Source organism: Bufo gargarizans, chromosome 1, assembly GCF_014858855.1.
Source record: "Bufo gargarizans isolate SCDJY-AF-19 chromosome 1, ASM1485885v1, whole genome shotgun sequence".
Lineage (NCBI taxonomy): Eukaryota > Metazoa > Chordata > Amphibia > Anura > Bufonidae > Bufo > Bufo gargarizans.
In genome coordinates, this window is record NC_058080.1 from 635,089,775 (window position 1) to 635,115,618 (window position 25,844).

General features: G+C 40.9%; 1 protein-coding gene across 1 annotated transcript in view; it reads right to left on the reverse strand.

The window, feature by feature from the left end:
* Positions 1-5,069: 5,069 nt before the first annotated feature.
* LOC122924659 (leucyl and cystinyl aminopeptidase) overlaps positions 5,070-25,844 on the reverse strand; it is a 106,253-nt gene continuing 85,478 nt past the window's right edge. Inside the window, 6 exon segments of the mRNA XM_044275979.1 lie at positions 5,070-6,090; positions 8,252-8,333; positions 8,747-8,887; positions 19,730-19,891; positions 21,848-22,026; positions 23,964-24,120. Coding sequence (XP_044131914.1) covers positions 5,962-6,090; positions 8,252-8,333; positions 8,747-8,887; positions 19,730-19,891; positions 21,848-22,026; positions 23,964-24,120 — 850 coding nt within the window. The 3' untranslated portion in view covers positions 5,070-5,961.

The following is a 25,844-nucleotide window of genomic DNA, read 5'->3' on the forward strand; positions in this document are numbered from 1 at the left end:
GGCCAGGCGGACACCCGAACGCTGCAAGCAGTGTTCAGGTGTCCGCCTGCTGAGCGGAGCGGAGGCTGAACGCTGCCAGACTGATGCATTCTGAGCGGATCCGCATCCACTCAGAATGCATTAGGCCTGGACGGATGCGTTCGGGGCCGCTTGTGAGAGCCTTTGAACGGAACTCACAAGCGGAGCCCCGAACGCTAGTGTGAAAGTAGCCTTAGTGAATTCAGGCCCCTCTTGAACTCTTTTAGTGAATTCACCATCACCACCTCCTCAGGCAGAGAGTTTCATAGTCTCACTGCTCTTACCGTAAAGAATCCTGTTCTATGTTTATGTACAAACCTTCTTTCCTCCAGACGCAGAGGATGTCCCCTTGTCACAGTCCTGGGTATAAATAGATGATGGGAGAGATCTCTGTGCTGACCCCTGAAATATTGCCTTGGCAGCAGCTGCCCGACACTGGTTTTACAGCTTAGTTTGCTGTCCACTAAAATTCCTAAGTCCTTTTCCATGTCAGTGTTACCCAGTGTTTTACCATTTAGTATGTACAGGTGACTTGCATTATTCCTACCCATGTGCATAACCTTACATTTGTCAGTGTTAAACCTCACCTGCCACTTCTCTGCCAAAGCCTCCAATCTGTCCAGATCCCTCTGTAGCTGTATACTGTCCTCTTCTGTATTAATTACTTTACACAGTTTAGTGTCCTCTGCCTGCCAGAATCCAACAACGCAAGTGTGAAAGTACCCCTACTTACATATAGACATTCCCAGTCCAAGCATTCTCATTTTAAATACTAACCTTTTATGCGGTACAGTGTCAAATGCTTTGGAGAAGTCCAGATATACGACATCCATTGATTTGCTGCGGTCAAGTCTAGAACTTACCTCCTCATAGAAACTGATTAGGGATCGTTCCTCTCAAACTAATCTAATGAGGCCATGCTGAAATGGTGTTATTCGCTTATTTTCATTGAGGTACTGCAAGCTAGCATCTCTTAAAACACCTTTGCTTTACCCAAATATTCCACTTACCAGCCTATAGTTTCCAGGCTCAATTTTTGACCCGTTTGAATATTTGCTAAGCTCCAATCCTGTGGAACAGACCCGGTCATTATCTCCTTCCTGATGTAGCGATGTTCCAGTTATGTATTTCATGCCCTGCCTTCCTGGAGCCATACGTTTTTTGGGCTAGACAAGTTGTACTTTCTAATGGCACCATTTTACGGTATATTGTATACATTGTAGTGGAAAGCTGGAATATTCCAAATGAGGTGGAAGTGGGAAAAAAACGCTATTCCGCTGTTTTATGGGTTTTGTTTTTACAACGTTCCCTATGCAGTAAAACTGACGTTATCTTTATTCTCTAGGTCAGTATGATTACAGCAATGACACATTTTTATAGTTTTTCTTTTGATAATAAAATAATAAATTTTTCATATTTAAGTAAGTCGTTGTGTGAAGACTTATTTTTTGCAAAGTGATTTGTAGTTTTTATTGATACCATTCTGGGGTGTGTTGGACTTGAATCTTCCATTTTGATTATTTTTCTGAGGCATTCACCATATGGGATAAATACGTCTATGTTTTAATAGCATGGGGACTTGAACATGTGTTCATCTGATTGCTTCTCCCATAGACTGCAATCCCATAGCTATTGCAGCCAATGGGAGATGTGCCATGTTCCTTTTGCTGTAGAAGGCCTCCAATCCTTTAGAGGGCCCGAGGTTGCCATAGCGACTCAGGCCCTGGGAGCACAGCACTCCTAGGAAAACACCTCTCAGAATCTGTGGTTACAACTGACTACAGCATCTTTGGGTTAAAAATCTATTATCAGTGTAATCACCGATCACTGGCTTTGCCTCCAGGTGTCTGCTGTGACATTTTTAACCCCTTGATTATCAGTGCTGTACATGAGTTTCTGCTCTTATAATGTGTGCGATCAGCGATAGCACCAATCTCAGACGCTTAACCCCTCTGATGTCCTGGTTAATTGTGATCATGACATCTGGTGAAAATCTGAGAGCACTGCGCTCCCATGTCCAGAACAGTTTCCCCTCGCTCTGATTGGGGAAGTTGTTCCATGGTAACTATAGGAACCTTGCCGAAGGCTACGATGCCCATCACAGGTATATTCAAATGTAGGCCTGCAGGTGGCAGCACTATAAAATCATCCCCCTTTCCAAAGAATAAAAATAATCAAAAAAATGATCATAGGCACTGTTAAATCCCAAAATGCAAGAACTATTAAAATATAAAAATATTTATTCTGTATCATGAAAAAGAATCAAAAATGGCTGATTCAGTTGTTGTTTTTTTGTCGCTTCACCTGCTCCCAAAAAATGTATACAAAAGAGTCCAAAATAGTATAAAAAAAAAATAAAAGTACAGAGCAGCCTACAAGTTGGATCAACTGGCAGGATAACAGGCTGAACTGGATGGATGGATGTCTTTTTTCAGCCTTATAATTGATGCTACTATGTTAAATAAAAGTAAAAGTAAACCTTCACACAGCTCAGTAGACATAATATGAAAAACGTATGGGAGTCAGAATATTGCGATGCAAATAAAAAGTAAAGTTACACTACATTGCATGCAATAATAAAAACAAACCCTCATATGGCTAAGTGAATGCAAAAGTAAAAAGTGTATGGCTCCAGGAAGGCAGGGAGGAAAAAAAACAAAGAAGCAAAAAATTTGATTTGTCTGGTCCTCTAAGGGTTAAAGACCTGAAAACCTCTGAACATGTACAGCGAGTGTTCGGAAGCGGTTAAATATCAGAAATAAGGGGATGTTTATTACATTACTTAACTCTTCTCGGATACGGGGGTGTATGCCATCAGGACCCAGTGATTTGTCTATTTTAATATTTTTAAGATGCCGCAGCACCTCTTCCTTGGTCAGACAGGCCACATTTAATGGGGAATTTACTTTGACACTCAGAGTTTCATCTGACATTTCACCTTCCTCAGTTAATTTCCACTAATCATAAATTGTATGTACAGTATCCTGAGGGTAGGTCTTTAATATTGAATTCCCCAAAAACTCCTTTAAGTCACCAACATTTTTCTGCATTTTTTTTTTAATAAAAGGTTAAATTTTAATGCAAAACTGCATGCAGGCACCCATGAGAGTAAACAGCTGGGTGGCATTTTCACAATGTGCCAGGTGCTTATTCTCAGGAAACACAAAATAATTATACGATTTTTTTTTTTTTTTATAATTCAGGTTTTGTGCATGTTCAAAGTGTGCAAAATGTCAAGACAGCAAATGGGTTCAAAACCAAATATGGAGGCAATATCAGTAATACTGCACAGGGGCAGACTGACCATATATTCTACAGGGAACTTTCCCAGTGGGCCGATGCCAAGGGGGCTGCCCGAGCCCCCCTAACGGCCGCTGTCCAGGTTCAAAACGGTCTGATGTTCTCAACATTAATCAATGCTTGGAGTATCAGGTAATTATACACCTGGCCAGCAGCCACTGGTGCCCTGGTGAATGCTGCACTGTGGTATTCGGTTTTGCTAGGGCGGTATTTTGTGCTGCACTATGGTATTTCTGGCCCTGCCTACTTGTGTTGCCCTGCCTTCTGTCACTTTGGACTCATCTACAACTAAGGCCTCATGCACACGACCGTTTTTTTTTAAGGTCCGCAGGTCCGTGATCCGTGACCGTTTTTTCGTCCGTGGGTCTTCCTTGATTTTTGGAGGATCCATGGACATGAAAAAAAAGGTGTCCGCCTGGCCGTGCGGAGCCAAACGGATCCGTCCTGAATTACAATGCAAGTCAATGGGGATGGATCCGTTTGACGTTGACACAATATGGTGCAATTGCAAACGGATCTGTCCCTCATTGACTTTCAATGTAAAGTCAGGAGTCCTTTTTATACCATCGGATCAGAGTTTTCTCCAATCCGATGGTATATTTTAACTTGAAGCATCCCCATCACCATGGGAACGCCTCTATGTTAGACTATACCATCGGATTTGAGTTAGATCGTGAAACTCAGATCCGACAGTATATTCTAACACAGAGGCGTTCCCATGGTGATGGGGACGCTTCAGGTTAGAATATACTCAAAGAACTGTGTACATGACTGCCCCCTGCTGCCTGTATTTAACACATTGGTGGCCAGTGCGGCCGGCCCCCTCTCCCTCCCCTGTAGTTAACACATTGGTGGCCAGTGCGGCCGGCCCCCCCTCCTTCCCCTGTAGTACTGTAGATTCATTAGTGGCCAGTGGGGCCCCCCCCTCTCACCCCTGTAGTACTGTAGATTCATTGGTGGCCAGTGGGCCCCCCTCCCTCCCCCTCCTAATTAAAATCTCCCCCCCCCCATCATTGGTGGCAGCGGAGAGTACCGATCGGAGTCCCAGTTTAATCGCTGGGGCTCCGATCGGTAACCATGGCAACCAGGACGCTACTGCAGTCCTGGTTGCCATGGTTACTTAGGAATTTGTAGAAGCATCATACTTATCTGCGAGCTGCGATGTCTGTGACCGGCCGGGAGCTCCTCCTACTGGTAAGTGGCAGATCATTAAGCAATGCGCCGCACAGACCTGTCACTGGCCACCAATGTGTTAACTACAGGGGAGGGAGGGGGGGCCGGCCGCACTGGCCACCAATGTGTTAACTACATGGGAGGGGGAAACTCAGCTCTGAAAAAGCTTTTATGCAGACGGATCTGCGGATCCGTCTGTGTAAAAGTAGCCTACGGCCACGGACCACGGACGCCAATCTTGTGTGCATCCGTGTTTTTTCACGGACCCATTGACTTGAATGGGTCCGTGAACCGTTGTCCATCAAAAAAATAGGACAGGTCATATTTTTTTGACGGACAGGAAACACTGATCACGGATGCGGCTGCAAAACGGTGCATTTTCGGATTTTTCCGTGGACCCATTGACTTTCAAACGGCACAACGGCCACGGATGCACACAACAGTCGTGTGTATGAGGCCTTAGGGCCACTTTACGTTCCCTATCAGCCCCTGATACTGCATGATGATTTACATGTATCTAGAATGACTGCTGAAACAATAGAACAAACCCTATGGTAAATAAAAGAAATGCTGCCACATTGACATTAGAAAGGTCATTTAATAATAAACTGATATTTAAGATTTCCCTAAAATTGATTTTCCCTTTATTGACCTCGTTACATATTGCAGTGCTTCCAAAGTGAGTGATATCATACAAGTAGCAGGGGCTTATTTAATTAGCATGTACAGTCATGTAAGGACAGTGCAATATCATAGAAGACAAGCTTGGTATAAAACATAGTGCATCTCAGCAGACAGTCATGAAAAAGTCATTTCTATTGCCTACCACTAGTCTGAGAACTCACAATTCTCTACTGTGTTACATTTGTATCTGCAAACATATATGACCACTCTATAAAAAAAGATCACTCTAGTCAGCAGTGATTCGTCATGGACATCCTTGCAGCTTTACAATTTTTCACAAGCCAAATGCAAAACCTGAGGGGGAAGAAGGCAGCTAAACACTTAACGAATTCTTATCATTTTTCAAACTTCTTTCCAGTGTTAAAATGTAACAAACGATAAGGAAAGTTCCTGTCCTAGTAACAAATCCCATTCTCCATTGTGAATATGGCTGTATTCAATATATACATCGTCTAAAAGAAACCCATATTCCAGCAAAATTTGTGCTGTTGACACACACTGCATAGAACCTGCACGTCAAGGGTTTACCGGGCAGGTTAAGCACAGTGGTCATAGAAATTGCTTTTCCATGGAGGCCACTCTTGGCACAGTGCGGTAATAGTCACAACTCTGTAAGAAATACAGTCTCTCTCCATAATAACAGTCACTCGTACAAAAGAAGATTCTTCTTTTTGCCCTGAGCTATCAAGAACCCTCCAGTAGTCCACACAAGATTGCAGGCTGCGTGACACGGTCTGTGCTTTAATGGCCTGTAAGTGTCACCCGACACAAATTCTGATGGGCGAGCTACAGCCAGAAAAGGTCGTCATGGTTTTTGTCAATCCAATCGATGTTCAGTTTGATGGTTTCAATGGCCTCTTTCACGCACCACATTTCTCTGCTTTTGCCCTTAGTAGAATTGAAGAAATTAATCACCTATAATAAAAAAAAATGTAATATTTAAGTAAGTATGTATGTATCAAATCTCCAGCAGAAGTATAAGCCGAAGATACACCGGAAAGTCTGCAGCAATAATGAAAATCGCTAAGTAATTTTCACTGACAATTGTCTTTTTTAGGGTGCAACCAGAGTATATACAGGTATTCCCTCAGAAAAAAATCTCAAAGTAACCTGCTATACACCATAGTACTCTCTTGAGCAAGAGGGTGTAGCAACTGCGGAGAGAGAAAATCCCTAGGCTTCCACCATTCAATGGGATAACTGGTTGTTGGAATAAAAAAAAAAAAAAAAAAAAAGAAAAGAAAAGAAAGCATAACAATAGAATAACAAAATAATCTAAAATAACAAAAGAAAAAAATACTCCGTAAAACCCAGTGGTCTTTGATTACAGGCTGCCAGCAATGATGTGCAATGGCTGCAAGTGCCCACTGCAGTCAATCAGTGGCCTCAGCAGTCAGTGCATGGCAATGCCAGAAGTACAGCACGTGACCGCCGAGGCCACTTACTATTTGCAGTGGTCACATGCAAACATGGCCACCATTATTATACCGTCCTGATCAAAAGTTTAAGACCACTTGAAAAATGGCAAAAAATCATATTTTACATTGTTGGATCTTAACAAGGTTCCAAGTAGAGCTTCAACATGCAACAAGAAGAAATGGGAGTGAGACAAAACATTTTTTGAGCATTCAATTAATTGAAAATAACGATTAAACTGAAACAGGCTGTTTTTCAGCTGATCCAAATTTTAGGACCACATGTCTTTAAAAGGCCAAATCTGTGTAAAGATGTGGATTCATTGTCATTTTCTGTCAGGTAGTCACACGTTGTGATGGCAAAGGCAAAAAAACTCTCCCTTTTTGAACGTGGTCGGGTTGTTGAACTGCATTAAGCAGGGTCTCTCACAGCGCGCCATCGCTGCTGAGGTGGGACACAGTAAGACAGTCATTTGGAATTTCTTAAATGATCCTGGGGGTTATGGAACAAAAAAGGTCAAGTGGAAGACCCAAAATAATTTTATCAGCACTGAGCCGGAGGATCCAATTGGCTGCCCGTCAAGACACTGGACGATCCTCGACCCAAATTAAGGCCCTTACTGGTGCTGACTGCAGCCCCATAACCATCAGATGGCATCTAAGACTGAAGGGCTTCAAAAACCTTGTCTCCTTGAACGCCACAGAACTGCTCGTTTGGACTTTGCAAGAGAGCACCAAATATGGGACATTTAAAGGTGGAAGAAAGTTTTATTCACTGATGAGAATTTTTTTTTAGCCTTGATGGTCCTGATGGTTTCCAACGTTACTGGCATGACAAGCAGATCCCACCTGAGATGTTTTCTACGTGCCACAGTGGAGGGGGCCCCCATAATGGTCTGGGGTGCTTTTTTCTTCAGTGGAACAAGGGAGCTTAAGGAAGTGCAGGGGCGTCAAACGGCCGCTGGCTATGTCCAGATGTTGCATAGAGAATTCCTCATGACTGAGGTCCCTCGTCTGTGTGGTAACGACTGGGTTTTCAACAGGACAACGCTACAGTACACAATGCCCGCAGGACAAGGGACTTCTTCCAGGAGAATAAAATCACTCTTTTGGCCCATCCTGCGTGTTCCTCTGATCTAAATCCAATTGAGAACCTTTGGGGATGGATGACAAGGGAAGTTTACAAAAATGGACAACAGTACCAGACAGTAGATGGCCTTCGTGCGGCCGTCTTCACCACTTGGAGAAATGTTCCCACTCACCTCATGGAAGCGCTTGCATCAAGCATGCCGAAACGAATTTTGGAAGTGATCAACAATAACGGCAGAGCTACTCTTTACTGAGTTCATGTTTGGAAGTTGGATTTCTGTTTTGGGGGGGTTTAGTTTTTGTTTTTTTGGAGGTGTGGTCCTAATCTTTTGATCAGCTGAAAAACAGCCTGTTTTAGTTTATTTGTGGTTTTCATTAAATTTAATGCTCAAAAAATGTTTTGTCTCACTCAGATTTCTTCTTGTTGCATGTTGAAGCTCTACTTGGAACCTTGTTAAGATCCAGCCATGCTAAATATGATTTTTTGCCATTTTTCAAGTGGTCTTAAACTTTTGATCAGGACTGTATAATGTACATTTTTAGACAAAGGTATTTAAAGGTAAATAACTAACCTCATTTAAGTAAACCTCTGTACCGAAATGAGCAGTAGTCTTGGTCACGATGGACTGTATAGGGAACGAGCCAGGAAGGAATCTAACAAGAAAATAATTTATATTAACAGAAAATCTTTGACCATATGCTCTACATGAAATAAAGGATACCAGGAAGGAAAAACAAGGGCTATTGGCATGTCTACCAAATGGGCAGAGGCGTACCTGGCCCCCAATGCAGAATATGTAAATGTGCCTCCCACCTACCATATTTATAATTCTAATGTCTTTTGTGACAAAAGGTCTTTTGGGCCCCTTAGGCACCAGGGATGGGGTGTGACTGCTCCCACTATAGCTACACCCTTCTAATGGGTTAGCTCTTGATGGTGAGATGTCTGTAGCTGGTCAGCGTGCTCTTCATTCTCTGCCCTCTGATATTAATGACCATAACATAATGTATTAAAGGCAAAGCAATTATTTAGGTACAATCTTTGTAGTGGACTCATTCCTACTTACTTCTGAGTAATTTCATCCCAGTTCTGTTTGACAAAATTCCAAGCCAGCACATGCCCAGGAATATTCTCACTAATGAGCCGGATAACAGTGGGAAAGTCCTGTGATCTTATACCTTCTCCATGAAGGCTGGCGGACATCAACCTGGGGTACAGAATAAAAATGTAAAGTTATGATAAATGAAATCACCCATACACACTGTAGTTTATACATTTAGACACCAAGAAGCACATTTATTAAGACCGGCATTTTAGAAGCCCTGCACTGGCGGTGGATCTGCCGCAGTTACGGTATGTAGAAGCGTTGGCCTCTACATAGCTTTGTCGGGTCCAACTTCGCTTCTAAATGTAAGAACGCTTCATAGCTTAGACCATTTTTTTACGCCAGTGAGTGAGGAAGAAATCGATAAATCTAAATGACCTTTGCAACGCAATCTGTGCCAGAAATACGCCTAATTTAGGTGCATTTCTGTTTAGTAAATGACCCTCCCCCAAATAATTTTCTAGCCTGCTACATCTGTACCTCGTTTGAAATAATAAACTGTATTTTAGGATCTGGTAAAGAGTTTCCCTTAGCTTCAGGTGCAATATGAACACATGGTAGGGCACCAAACTTGTGACAAACTATGGAAAGCTATGAATTGTTGACAATCTGGAGTTTGGCCTAGGTGAAGCCTACAGACCGCTGATAGCCTCTTAGGCTATGGAAGTAAAATAGGAAACTTGACAGAATGTAATTATAAGTTGACCTATGCTATATTTGAATAGCATAAATGTGGGAATAGGCCTAACAAAGAAATACTCCCAAAAATTTTCTTTAGAAATATGCTAATTTACCAGCAATATTCTAGCTGTGTAATTTGTTTCATCCCAGCTCAGTTACATGTATACATTTTTGTTCTTTTCATTATAGGCAGCTGTGTCATGAGATACCCACCCCACCGTGTGGCCACCTATGAGAGTTTGCTCTCCTGTGTAAAGGACTTCTGTGAACTATGGGACTGCGTCATCATCTATTAAACCCCTCTTGGCAGATCTCAGACCCCTCCCCTCCAAACTCCACCCTCCTTTTTGAGTATGTCCCTCATGCATAGAGTGGTCTTGAAGATATTGTTTCTGTCCTAAGCGATCAGGAGAGCAGTGATACAGTAGGCAAGTCCCTAGACTTAAAAAAACTCTTTAATTAAATAGTTAAACATATACTTACAAAACTCAACTATACACACAATTCTGCAGCCACAGAAAAAACACAAACTCAAAGTGTATTTTTTGAGGGATGTAGCTTCACACTGCTTTCCCCCTGCCTCCTGCTTGTAAGAGCTGACATGAAGAAACCTATCACAAGCAGGAGGCAGGGGAGAGCAGGGTGATTCTGCATCACACAAGATACAATGAGACTCTGCATAGAGAGGGAACAGAGGTTTTGGCAATAATCTATCACTTTCTACTGTTAAAGGGCATCTGTCAGCAGTTTTGTACCTATAAAACTGGCTGACCTGTTGCATATGAGCTTGGCAGCTGAAGGCATCTGTCCCATGTTCATTACGTGCCCACATTGCTATCTGGCACAGACACCGTGCAAGAAAGAGGCTCACCGTCAGCTGTCTTCTGAATTGCTTGGCTCTCTCCTGTACTGTGCCTGCGCAACGCACTATGCAGTGCAAGACTTTAGGAGAAGTCAGAGCCAAGTGTAAAGTCAATGGGTCCTTAAAAAATGTAGATGCAACGTGTACGATATCTGTATTTAGCAAATATGCAAAATAAATAAGGTTGTGTGCATGAGGCCTAATACTGAAACTTGAGGGAACACTATATATAGTATGATTAAACATGCCATGCCATGTTTGACTTCATCACCTCAATAAATAAAGGTGGCAGGGCCATACACAGTCTCTCCATGGCACCAGGAGTAAGACGGAAAAAAATAAATTAAATTTTGAGAACTGCATGATACATATTAAGAGAATATTACATTTTGTATAATTTTTTTTATCATGCTACAAATATTGGTTACAATTTTATGGAAATGAATGACTGCATAGAGTATAATTAAACTAGCAATATTAGTTATCCAACAGTGATGCACATAGGCTTTCTGCACTAAGAAGACATTCCCTGTAATGGTGAAGACAACGTGATGAAACAGATGAAAGCAGAAACTTGATGAAACATGACATCATTAATTTCCTACAAATTGCAGAACATCTGCTCTTGATTGTGTTTAGCAGAGGAAATATTTACTCTACAGCGGATGCATTGAAGTCCACTGGATACTATTACTGGCAGAGAACACGCTTCATACACACACAAAGCTATGAAGGCATTCTCTAACGCTATGGAGGGAATTCATCATGAGGGTAACTTCTGAAGTCAACAAACACTTTTGTCTAGAAATGGTACTCTAGTTTTTCGATGCCACCACCCTACTGGAGTGGGGTCACAGTGATCAATCTGGAATTTAACATACATGGCCACACTCATTTCCCATCCACTTTTCGAAATTGGCAAGGGTGGAGTGAAATGACAAGTCACAAAAATTTGCTCCACGCGGCACTTGTGACAAAATTTGTGACTTTTGTTCAGCCCAAAAACTGCCATACCCCTATGATATATTCCTACCTATTTATTTTCTTGGCTTCATACATGTACAAATGAAATAAGTGCAGCAAGATCACTACTGTCTAGCACTACGCCAGACTAAGAATCACAACACAGACTCCTCTGGTCATTACAGTCTAAGCCTAATAGGCCATTTTTAATTCCTTGTTGGAATGTGTGGGATCACTCTGGTCCATCCTAGTTCCTTGATTTCTGAAGGCTGTTGTAGAACTTGCTGCACTTTCTGTAGTATTTTTATTGTGTATTCATTTCCTAAAAGGGTTGTCCCATTATGACAACTTATCCCTTATTCACTTCCTGGTTTTGGAAACCTGACCGTGTGACTGTACCAGCTCCGTGCCCCGGGTGCCCTCCGTTTAAGAGGGAACTGCTATGATTTACAGTATAGCAGAAGCCAGACACCCGCTTACTATTCTCAAAATGCAATATTAAAAAAAAATATATTTCTACGTGATGCTAAGGCTACTTTCACACTTGCGGCAGTGTGATCCAGCAGGCAGTTCCGTCGGCAAAACTGCCCGCCGGATCCGCCGCTGACTAAAAGCATTTGTGAGACGGATCCGGATCCGTCTCACAAATGCATTACAAGGACGGATCCGTCTCTCCTCTTGTCATGCGGACAGACAGATCCGTCATGTATCTTTTTTCACATTTTTACTGGTCAGCGCATGCGCAGGCTGGAAGGAAGGATCCGGGACTAATACATTCCTATGGGAAAAAATGCCGGATCCGGCATGTCTTCAGTTTTTTGGGCGGAGATAAAACCGTAGCATGCTGATCAAAACGACTGAACTGAAGACATCCTGAACGGATTACTCTCCATTCAGAATGCATGGGGATATGCCTGATCAGTTATTTTCCGGTATAGAGCCCCTGTCACGGAACTCCGTGCCGGAAAAGAAAAACGCTAGTGTGAAAGTATATATAGTATATAGTGGGCACTCAATAACTGGCGCTACACATCAGGTCCCTCTGATATTAATCACAGTACATTTTATTCAACAATAGTTACAATATATTAAAATAAAACAGTAGTCTATCTATAGGTTCCAGATAAGTGACTTAGAATCCTGTAAAATTGTCCAATAAAATTCGCATGTGTGAATATATGCGCTATTATTTGCGCTTCAAAGAGTCTCAATCATATAGATCGTTACTGGGGAATATAGTCCTCGGTCTCACTCAATAGTAGTACTGAGTAGTCACTCACTGTTTGATGTCCTGGTTAGCTTGTCTCAGCCTGTGGCGGCGTCCCACCACAGGTCAGCGCACTCACCCGACTTCCTTGCTGTGTTATGATGTTAAATTACCACAATATCGCTGTGATAGTTAGCCACCTCCTCGTAACTCACAGTTATATGTCCCCACGTGTTGCTGGCGTCCTGCGTATTTTCAGCAGTCCACGTGATCAGGACTTCAGGATGTCTTTGTTCCTTTGTTAGTTGAGGATTCCTGTAGAGGATCGGGGGTGGTATCAAACAGCCGTCTAGCTGGTTTTTCCTATAGCTGATCAGCTTATATTTCCAATGTAGAGAGGTGTCTTTTCAATATAAGGATCCCATCCGCTATACGCGTTTCGAGGTCTCAGACCTCTTCCTCAGTAGCTGGTTATGAGATCCTCCATTCCTTCCTTATATATCCATACAGGTTACACCTCTATTAATTGATCCGAGTTCAATGTAAAATCTGGTTTGGATTAGAGTGATTTTCCAGTCTTTCATTGTATTCCTTAGCTGCTATTATTGCTCCTTAGTCAACTTATACTACATATATTTCCAACAAACTTTATTAACTGTGACATATAACTTCATGATAATAAAATTACAATAAACATTTCATGCGAAAATTTCATGCGAAAATTCTCCCATGCGAAAATTTCCCCTTGCGAAAATTTCTCATGCGGAAACTTTCATGCGAAAAAAAACGAGCGAATATCTCGCGAAAGTTTTTTTCCTTTAAACATTCCTAAAATTAATGTGATCATTAAAATTTCCATTTGAGGCTCTTTTTCAAATATAATATTACAATAATAAAATGTCATTAAAATAATAATTTAACTAAAAATAATCTGGATTCCTATGTAGTTCATATTGTTGATACTATATGGATGTGGGGCCCCTGGCGAAGGAGAGATCGAAGTGCCAATATTACAGCTACAGTGTCGATGTCTCATCCGCAGGGGGGACATCCACCCTGAAGTTGTCTTTCATTTACAGAAATCCAAATATTTCAAAATCTGCATTGAGGCCTTCAGGTAACAAGGTATTGAAATCATATATACGTCTCGCTTCCTGTCTTGACATATTAGAGATATGATCCCCTCCCCTCCAATGTCTATCTATTTTTTCAAATGCCATAAATCTTAATTGGGAGGGGTCTTGGTTATGGTGATCTTTAAAATGTTTAGACAACGAGTGTTTCTCATATCCTGTTCTGATCTTAGTCATATGTTTCTGCAATCCTGACCTTTAGTAGCCTTTTTGTTCTCCCTATATATTGTTTTTTGCAGGGGCATTCAATTAGGTACAGGACATTTGATGTATTGCATGACAAGAATGTATCGATTTCATATATAAATGCGTTAGATGTAGAGGAGACTATATTTGTCTTTTTCGGAAATTTAGTATTTTTACAATTACTGCAAGTATTGCACCTATAAAATCCCTTTAGATTGAAATAATTTTTTGGGGTATTGTTCTTTTTATCTTTAACAGTCGGTGCTATTTTAAGGGCCAGATTAGGTGCTCTTGTATACACAACCTGTGGACCATTAGTTAAATATGGTCCTATCACTTTATCATTTGTGATATGATGCCAATGATTGTGAATAATGGCTTCAATCTTCCTATATTGCGCACTATAGGGTAAAATAATCCTCATTAGATCTCCAATTTTGGGGTCAATTCCTATTTTGGGCTCTCTTTCTTGTTCAAAAAACGTTTTCCTATCCATATTTTTCACTTCTTCTAAGGATTTCTCAACCTGTTTTAGGGGATATTGTTTTATCAAAAACTGTTCCTTCATGAACATAGCTTCTCTAATGTAATCCTCTTCTTTCGTGCAATTCCGTCGTAACCTCCTAAATTGTCCCTTAGGGATATTCAGCAGCCATCTTGGCAGATGGCAGCTTGTGTAAAGGATATAGCTATTTCTAGCTATATCCTTTTGGTATGTTTGACAGACCAGCTTATCATCTTCCACCATAATAGTTAGATCCAAAAATTCTATCTGTTTTTTGTCGACCTTTGAACTGAATTTGATGTTCTTCTCATTCCGATTTACATAATCGAGGAACTCGATATCTGGAGCTACATTGACGGTCAAAAATTGAGGATGGATAATTATTCATTTGAAGAGTTAGATAACACAGACAACACTGCGGAGAGATCTATAACAGAGACCTTTAGAGAACTTGAGTCCTTACTTATTAAACAATTGAAACAAAGGTGGGAGATTAAATCCCTGAACCGTTATCTGGAACAGGGAATTATACCAAAGGGACTCAGACTCTCTAAGGTCCCAGCACAGGATTTATGTAGTATTAATTTTGATAAAGAATGGGAAGATTTGTTGAAATCACAATCTATATTACTTGTACAATTAATTATTAAAAGGAGAATACTGATGTTAGAGGAAGTATCAGGTAAAATTGAAGTATTGAAAGAAACTATAGATAGATTTCCAAAGAATGAAGTGTATAAGAATTGGCATGATAAAATATGCAAACAACTGGGTACAGTAGAACAAGAGATTATTACAAAAAAAAGTAGAAAAATTCAAAGTTTGGTAAAAAATGTCAGACACACTGACAGACAGAATATAACAGAAGATCGACCAAATATTATCAAAACCCTAAGTCAGAGGGAAAGAGATGTAAATGAAGAAAGACCGTCACAATATAATATCCCAACTGCGAATAGATATGAAACACTGAGTAATCCCCTTTTTTTAGACCGTACACCCCCACACCACAGAATTCGGACGAGATCCTCCCGACAATCACCACAGGATCACCATTACACGACACCAGTCACAGGACACAATTACAACTTGAGACACAGGGAGGAAACACAGAAGAAAAATCTGAATCAGTATCCTCAGAGAACACATCAAACGAGGAATCAGTACGCCTCTCACAACAACAGAGGGACATACATAGGGAATCATCACAAACACCAGCACAATCAAAACTTAGAAACCAGAAGATACGAAGAGGTAAGAGAAGGAAGGGAAAGGACAAATCACAGGAGACACTAATAGAGGAGGATAGCTCCATAATAAACTTAAGCTCAGTGACCCTTACTAAGGCACAACACACGCTGTTAAATAAAGGATTGAAATTTGCGCCCACGGCACCATTAAGTAAATTTGACACCTATATAGGGGTAGAAAAGTTTATACGTAAACTATGTCTAAAAAAACATTTTTTGAAGAACCCTATAATTACAACAGGGCAAACACAAGGGATATATGTTCATACGGATCTTAAGCTAAAAAGTAAATCATATCCAAGACATGAAATGGGACAAGATATTATCACTTTTAAGAAAAATGTGGAGGCGGACATAAGGAAAATCAAAAGGGATCCAAGAAGATTCAACAATCTAAAACCACATGAAATTCATGCAATTAAACAATTACAACAAAATGATAATATAACTGTGCGTCCAGCTGACAAAGGGGGGGCAATTGTAATATTAGATACATGTAAATATGACGGGGAATGTAGAAGACAACTAGGAGACATGGAAACCTATCTAAAACTACAAAAGGATCCAGTGACAGAATTTGTGGAATCTTTGGAATTATATGTAGAACAAGGCAGTGTAAGAGGATTTCTAAATGAACATGAATCCAAATTTATTATGGGTACACCTAAACGTATGCCTGTGTTCTACACTATACCAAAGGTGCACAAAAATCCACTGGACCCTCCGGGGAGACCGATCATCTCCGGGATAGGATCATATACATCCAACTTGTCCCAATATCTAGACAGACTACTACAACCTGTAGTGAGGAAGACATTTGCTTATATTAGGGATACAACGCAGGTAGTGCAGATCATTGAGAACCTCAAATATGAACCGAATTGGATCCTCGGGACCCTTGACGTCAATTCCTTATATACCATCATAAGACACGATCAGGGATTAGAGGCTCTGACACAACAATTGACGTCATATGGGGAATATTTACCGGATCAAATAGAGTATATAGCGGAGGGGGTACAACATATCCTGACCCACAATTATTTTATATATGATTCCGATTTCTTCCTCCAGATGAGGGGCACCGCCATGGGCACCAGATTCGCCCCCAGTTATGCCAACTTGTTTATGGCACAATGGGAGGATCAACATATAGCACCCAGACTGGGGACGGACCTGGTGCTATGGCGAAGATTCATTGATGACGTGCTCTTCATCTGGCGGGGGACAGAGGAAAAATTAATATTGTTCCTCGATTATGTAAATCGGAATGAGAAGAACATCAAATTCAGTTCAAAGGTCGACAAAAAACAGATAGAATTTTTGGATCTAACTATTATGGTGGAAGATGATAAGCTGGTCTGTCAAACATACCAAAAGGATATAGCTAGAAATAGCTATATCCTTTACACAAGCTGCCATCTGCCAAGATGGCTGCTGAATATCCCTAAGGGACAATTTAGGAGGTTACGACGGAATTGCACGAAAGAAGAGGATTACATTAGAGAAGCTATGTTCATGAAGGAACAGTTTTTGATAAAACAATATCCCCTAAAACAGGTTGAGAAATCCTTAGAAGAAGTGAAAAATATGGATAGGAAAACGTTTTTTGAACAAGAAAGAGAGCCCAAAATAGGAATTGACCCCAAAATTGGAGATCTAATGAGGATTATTTTACCCTATAGTGCGCAATATAGGAAGATTGAAGCCATTATTCACAATCATTGGCATCATATCACAAATGATAAAGTGATAGGACCATATTTAACTAATGGTCCACAGGTTGTGTATACAAGAGCACCTAATCTGGCCCTTAAAATAGCACCGACTGTTAAAGATAAAAAGAACAATACCCCAAAAAATTATTTCAATCTAAAGGGATTTTATAGGTGCAATACTTGCAGTAATTGTAAAAATACTAAATTTCCGAAAAAGACAAATATAGTCTCCTCTACATCTAACGCATTTATATATGAAATCGATACATTCTTGTCATGCAATACATCAAATGTCCTGTACCTAATTGAATGCCCCTGCAAAAAACAATATATAGGGAGAACAAAAAGGCTACTAAAGGTCAGGATTGCAAAACATATGACTAAGATCAGAACAGGATATGAGAAACACTCGTTGTCTAAACATTTTAAAGATCACCATAACCAAGACCCCTCCCAATTAAGATTTATGGCATTTGAAAAAATAGATAGACATTGGAGGGGAGGGGATCATATCTCTAATATGTCAAGACAGGAAGCGAGACGTATATATGATTTCAATACCTTGTTACCTGAAGGCCTCAATGCAGATTTTGAAATATTTGGATTTCTGTAAATGAAAGACAACTTCAGGGTGGATGTCCCCCCTGCGGATGAGACATCGACACTGTAGCTGTAATATTGGCACTTCGATCTCTCCTTCGCCAGGGGCCCCACATCCATATAGTATCAACAATATGAACTACATAGGAATCCAGATTATTTTTAGTTAAATTATTATTTTAATGACATTTTATTATTGTAATATTATATTTGAAAAAGAGCCTCAAATGGAAATTTTAATGATCACATTAATTTTAGGAATGTTTAAAGGAAAAAAACTTTCGCGAGATATTCGCTCGTTTTTTTTCGCATGAAAGTTTCCGCATGAGAAATTTTCGCAAGGGGAAATTTTCGCATGGGAGAATTTTCGCATGAAATTTTCGCATGAAATGTTTATTGTAATTTTATTATCATGAAGTTATATGTCACAGTTAATAAAGTTTGTTGGAAATATATGTAGTATAAGTTGACTAAGGAGCAATAATAGCAGCTAAGGAATACAATGAAAGACTGGAAAATCACTCTAATCCAAACCAGATTTTACATTGAACTCGGATCAATTAATAGAGGTGTAACCTGTATGGATATATAAGGAAGGAATGGAGGATCTCATAACCAGCTACTGAGGAAGAGGTCTGAGACCTCGAAACGCGTATAGCGGATGGGATCCTTATATTGAAAAGACACCTCTCTACATTGGAAATATAAGCTGATCAGCTATAGGAAAAACCAGCTAGACGGCTGTTTGATACCACCCCCGATCCTCTACAGGAATCCTCAACTAACAAAGGAACAAAGACATCCTGAAGTCCTGATCACGTGGACTGCTGAAAATACGCAGGACGCCAGCAACACGTGGGGACATATAACTGTGAGTTACGAGGAGGTGGCTAACTATCACAGCGATATTGTGGTAATTTAACATCATAACACAGCAAGGAAGTCGGGTGAGTGCGCTGACCTGTGGTGGGACGCCGCCACAGGCTGAGACAAGCTAACCAGGACATCAAACAGTGAGTGACTACTCAGTACTACTATTGAGTGAGACCGAGGACTATATTCCCCAGTAACGATCTATATGATTGAGACTCTTTGAAGCGCAAATAATAGCGCATATATTCACACATGCGAATTTTATTGGACAATTTTACAGGATTCTAAGTCACTTATCTGGAACCTATAGATAGACTACTGTTTTATTTTAATATATTGTAACTATTGTTGAATAAAATGTACTGTGATTAATATCAGAGGGACCTGATGTGTAGCGCCAGTTATTGAGTGCCCACTATATACTATATATAATTTCTTACTTGCCAATGTGGTTTGGGTGAACCACACCTTAGTGAGAGCACCTGACCTGGTCATCTAAAGGGTGAGCCACTATTAACCCTGTATCAGCTAGTGTGAAAGTACCCTAATTTGAAGTTAGGTGACGTGACACCCAATAACACTGCGCTGCCAGCAACATCAGCAAATATAAAGTTCCCGCTGCCGTTCACAGTTTAGAAATAAAATATAAGAAAAAAAATTGTCAAGCCCTAAAAATAGGAGTCATATTGATGCAATCTTTTAACATTCAAAAAGATGAAGCTATAGAATAAAACGGAAAACAAAAAAAACTACACTCCTCAGGCAAAGACTGGCTGAGCGGGCATCTCCTGTCATTTCCAGTGTCTAGATGGACCAGCAGCGCCCTGGTAAATGTTGGAACAGTAGTAAAAAGGGATTAATGAGGTGAGAGTACTTTTATTTTTTTTTAACTGTCTAAGCCCTTCCTAAAAATGATTCCCCACTAGACAACACCTTTAATATTATAAAAAAAATAATAATACGTACCACTGTAATTTCTTGCCATTATATGTGCTGGCAAGTCCCCCCAACATTTTCATCTTCTCTGCTTCAGACAACGATGTGCAGTACATGTTGTACAGATGCTCCCACCCGTCATCTGTGCGGGCTCCAACTTTAAATACAACTTTCCTGACAGCTGTTGGAAGACTAAAGAAAATAAACAACATAAACAATGCATTTGAGATTACAAATGAATTCAAGATGATCTATATTAAAAATATGATGACCTCCAGAGATATAACTACCCTGCTGAAAATAGCACCACCAGAAACTATGGGGGTCCTTTATGACCAGATAGAGGCCACTTTAGTGGTGTATATCTGGCGCAGATTCTCTCGCACACCATGGTGCCTCTACATAAGTTCAGCGATCCAGCGCCAGCTACAGGGGTTTTTTAAAGTGCGCCCTCTAGAATGCCGGTCTTAATAAATGTGCCCCTATGTGCTTTTATAGGATAACACAAAATGTAGAGTAAATGTATTTATTGCGCTGCATTTCCGTTTTCTTCGCTATTCATGTCTAAACCTAAATTCAGTATTATGCTGATCTCCTACTAAAACAGGGGTCAGCAACCTTCGGCACTCCAGCTGCTGTGAAACTACAACTCCCAGCATGCAAACATGCTGAGCTATTCTTCTAACTCCCATAGAAGTGAATGGAGCACTCAGGGGGTTGTCGTTTCGGAGGTTGCTGATCCCTGTACTAACACAAAAGAAGTGAATTATAGAGGCTTAGGCGCTAGTTAACGTTTGTCCATGATCACTGCGCCGTGTAAACATGACGATTAGCTGACATATGAGGAAACTTGTTGTTGATTGCGTATTTTATGTGGGCACAAAAATGATCATCTGTTGGCAGCACAGCTACCCGTGTAAGCAGAGAATGTGCTGCCAACAAAATGTAAAGTGTATGGGGATGAATGATTGTACTTATGATCATTTGTCCAGATACAGGAGGATGTGCTACATTTAAACGTATTATAGAAACAACAATTGACTTACTATATTGTTGATTGGCGTTCATTTACAGGTAAATTACCTGTCCATGTAAGAGGAAACAGGTAGGTGACTTAAAGGTGGTGTCCGGTCTTGGAGTCTACAACCCCTGAGTTCCTAACTTGTGCCTGAGCATAAAAAACAAAACAAAAAAAAAAAAAACACACACCACACACACCCACACACCCACCCATTTGCATTCCTGCTGTCCACTTTCAGCCACTTCTGGTCCCCACAAGATTGGGAAGCAGCTTGGTACCATGATCCCTGCAGCCAATTACAGACCTCAGCAGTCACAGCGGCTTGAAGGGTACACCGCTGCTGTGACCTACTGTTCAAGCGGTTGTGACTGCAACAGGCCCAGGAAGCGGGTGGGAAGGGAACAGCAATAGACCTCGGACAGGGGAGCGATTTTTTTTTTATGTTTTGGGAAGCATGTTTTGGACCCAAGGGTTGTCGACTCCAAGATCAGACGAGCCATTTAAATGGCTTTTCCAGCCTGGTGATACTGTTGACCTACCTACAGGTTAGGACACCTAAATCCTGCCTGTGGCTTGCAGAGTAATTCAACCCTAAGGCCTCATGCACTGGGTTCCGTTGTTCCGTGATCCGTTTCCATGCATCTTTTCCTTTATTTTTGGAGGATCACCAGACATGAAGGAAAGTAAAAAAAAATCTAAGACAGGTTTACCATGCAAATGATAGGAAAAAAACGGACGCGGACGCAGATGACAATCTTGTGTGCCTCCGTGTTTTTTAGCGGTCCCATTGACTTGAATGGGTTCGCAAACCGTTTTCCGTGAAAATAATAGGACAGGTTATATTTTTTTTGACGGACTGGAACCATGGACGCGGATGACAAACGGTGCAGTAGCAGAGTTTTCAACGGACCCATTGAAAGTCAATGGGTCCGCAGAAAGTCACGAAAAACCGCACAACGGACACGGAATAAAACAATGGTCGTGTGCATGAGGCCTAAACCTGTGGGAGAGGGGATCATCAAAGTGAATTGTGCCATCCAGTTGAGTCCTTCCCTGGGGATTGTAGAAGCCGGACTATTAAAATAATGGTTCACCACCGCCACCCCAAATGTAGCTCATACTCTTACTGTGTTCCATTGCTTCGCCAGGCATTGAACAGCTCAGTAGCATTGTGAACGCAGTAGATATCATCACGCATACACGCTAAATCCAAGAGTAACGATCTTAGTTCCTGTTCAGACAATGATCCATCATCCGTCCACTCCTGTTTGTTAATTTGATGGCTTAAAAGGTCAAAGGCCCGGGTCTATAATACAACATAGAAGGCAGTTAATGTAGCTCTTCATATTCAAAAGTGATATTTATGAGGTCAGTTTCACACAAGAATACAACGGGCACATATTTAGGCCTCATGCACAGGAACGTATTTTCTTTCCGTGTCCCTACCCTTTTTTTGCAGACCGTATACGAAACAATTCATTTCAATGGGTCCGCAAAAAAATAGAACATGTCCTATTATTGTCCACATTACGGACCAGAATAGGACTGTTCTATTAGGGACCAGCTGTTCCGTTCCGCAAAATACATACGGTCGTGTGCATGAGGCCTAAAGCTGTTATGGCATAAACATCACACATCCTTTTGATGTTATCAGCTTGCGTGAACTCACATTCAGACCAGGTTTTGAGGCTGTATAGGTGTGTATTATAGGGGTAACATTAAAGGGGTAGGACAGTTTCAGAATACAGAAGTTAATAAGTGAATGATAAAAGTCTTAACATCTAATGTCGTTTTTGGAAGGCCCTTATGTATGGATACAGAAAAGTATGCTTGTTGTTGGGTTCACCAGTTTTTTTTTTATTTTTTATTTAAAGCCCAGCCTGCTGTTCCTCTGCAAAAAAATATATACAGACCTGCTCTTCTCTGATCTGTTCCAGATGCCTTTACAGGTCTTTTGGTATGTAAGAAAACATGCCCAGTTAGATATCCAATAACTATAATAATGGTAATGTGAAATACTTAAGATGCATTAGCAGTACAGTACTGATTTTTGAACAGATGGGGTCAAATGTGCCAGTGCAGCCAATGATTGACCCCAACGGTGATGTATCCCTAAGAGCTTATGCACACGACCATATATATTTTTTTGTAAAAATAAATAAAAATAAAGGATAACAGCCGTGTGTGGATCCATTGTAACTATGCCTGTCCTTGTCCGCAAAACGGACAAGAATAGGACATGTTCTATTTTTTGGGGAACGGACATGGAATGCACACAGTCATTTCTGTTTTTTTTAAAGCCCCATTGAAATGAATGGCTCCGTATACGGACCTGTAAAAAAACTGAATGGAAACGGAAGAAAAATACGTTCGTGTGCATGAGCCCTAAGAAGCACGTTTCCAAGGAGGCCAGTTATTGGCTGCACCGGTGCATATAACCCCATCCACCCGGAGGTTTACAGATGGGACCCAGAAGACCAGTGATAGGAGTTGGAATTGAGTGGCGGGGAGCCGTTGAGTATGTTTTTTTCCACAGGTAAGGCAAGTTAGGGTTCAAACTTAAAAAAAAAAAAAAATACCCCTTTAACTTTAGTCTGTATGACTGTCTCTGACTTTTTTTTTTTATTATTGTAGTGAATATTTTTCTTTAATTCACATTTGCCAAATTAAATTCACTGCATGTCCTAGAAATGAATGACACAAATACTGTCTATCATTATCAGTGTAGTCCATCTATTAGTGTACCTAATGTTAAAATTTAAAGAGATTGTCTGGTTTAGAAAACAAAAACCCTGTTCAGCAGTGCCTTCATTAGACACCTTCATCAAGTAGCCAGGCGGAAAGTGTAAGGTTCTCTCTCTCTCAGATCCAGCATGTTTGTGCATTACATGGGCAGCCAATTAACATAAATGGACATCACGTAATGCTTCATTTGTCCCGTGGAAGTGCTAAAGGGAACTTATAATAAAAGAAAATCTTCACAAAGCACCTATGCGGTCTTAATGGTTTTAATCTTCACTGCAAGTCCTACTCACAAAAATCTGTATATTCCATAAGGTAACCCAGCAGGTTAGAGACCCAGCAGGTGCTTTGAAAAGATTTACACACTGTGTGACAAAGGGACTGCTGACAAAGGAATGGGGCGCTGAAACAGAATACAGAATTTGGCAGATTTATCACTGTAATATCTGATTTTTAAACTTAACCTAAAGAGGGTAAAAAGTAATAAAAAATTATACACACCTCTAAGTTTGATGCCACATCAAGGAAGCCCTGTTTAGCCAGGAGACTCTGGATGATGCGGAGCTGCTGAAGTGCTTGTCTGATTGGGACAATGTCCGTTTCATTCACCAGATAGGAAAGGAAATCAAATACCTTTGACAGCGGGATCTTTCCAACACTTGTAAAATAAAGCAACAATATCATTAGTTATCCAGTGAACCTACAACCAATTCACAGTAATAAAAAAATAAAAAAAAACAACTTCAAATGTAATACAAATATAACGAGAGCGCAAGTCTGATTGTGGATTAAACCAATCTCTATGGGGTCAAAGCTACCAAGTAATGCATTATATGACATGTCTCAGTAGTTAACAGGGTCTATGAGGCCATCTTCAGTTGCCCAGAAGAGCCAGGTAGTGAGGATCACAACTAGTTTTCTGAAAGTGCAGTCACTCTTTAATGCACTTTAGACTGCATTATGATGTCTATATGTAATATAAAACTTTTTTGTTGGGAATCTGAATAGTAATTTATAATATCAAAGATTAAAACTGATCACCCCGAACTGGAAGGAGGCCCTGGGACTGTTAAAGGAACATCTAATAGATAGAGCTGGGGATAAACATTTCTTTAGGACACAAAAGTATTTTATGGAGGGAGAGAGTGCCAGTCGTCTATTAGCTACTATCATTAAAGCACAAACTGGCCCCTCTTGTGTGTCCTCTATTAGGTATATGCAAGGGGAATTAGTTACCGGAGAGAAAAATATAGGGGGGATATTTCATGCTCATTTCAAGGAAGTCTATCGATCTAGGTTGACAGTTAGCCAGAAGGATAGAGAGAAATACTTAAGTGGAACATCGAGAAATGCTAGATTGGGACATTAAATTAGAAAAACTTGAATTGGTGCTACGATCCTTTCTGGATGAGAAGGAGCCTGGAGGAGATGGCCTACCTGGGGAAATCTACAAGAGGCACCAAGAGTTGTTGCACCCACACCTCCTGAATGTCTTCAAGGACTCTTATCGGGCGGGTATTTTACCCGATTCGATGAGAGAGGCAATCGTGGTGGTGCTCCCAAAATCGGGCAAGGACCCTACACAGGCAGACTCTTACCGGCCTATTTCCCTGCTGACGGTGGACATTAAAGTGTTGGCCAAGGTTCTAGCTAATAGGTTATTGAATGTTATTTCCACTATTATTCATGAAGACCAATGTGGCTTTATGCCTGGAAAATCCACATCCCTGAATCTTAGGCGTCTGTTCCTAAACCTCCAGCTGGATAGGGGGAGGAGGATGGCTGTGGGGCTGTGATCTCTCTCAATGCGGCCAAAGCTTTCGATAGCGCCGAGTGGGATTACCTCTGGGCAGTTATGTCCAAAATGGGAATTGGCCCGGTGTTCATTAATTGGGTGATTTTGCTTTACAACCAGCCAAGAGCTAGAATTAGAGTAAATGGGGGGGGGGGGGGGGGTCTCCCCGGCGTTCGAGTTGGAGAGGGGTACGAGACAAGGCTGTCCCTTGTCTCCTCTCATTTACTGTTGCTATAGAACCTCTGGCTTGCCTGCTCAGAACCACACCACTTCTAAGGGGTCTGGTGAGAGGAGACATGGAGGGACGTGTGTCGCTATAAGCGGATGACATGCTGCTGCATGTAGGTGACTTGGCCTCATAAATAGACCCCATTATATCACTTATATCTGACTTTGGCAGACAATCCGGATTGCTTATCAACTGGAATAAGTCAGCGATTCTCCCATTGTCTTCACTTCCACAGAATCTTTGTCTTGACCATACTAATCTTAGGTTTCTGTCATCTTTTCAATATTTAGGAGTTGAAATTTACTAATCCTCATAGGTACATACTTGACAATATAGCGCCATTACTAGCCAAGTTTAA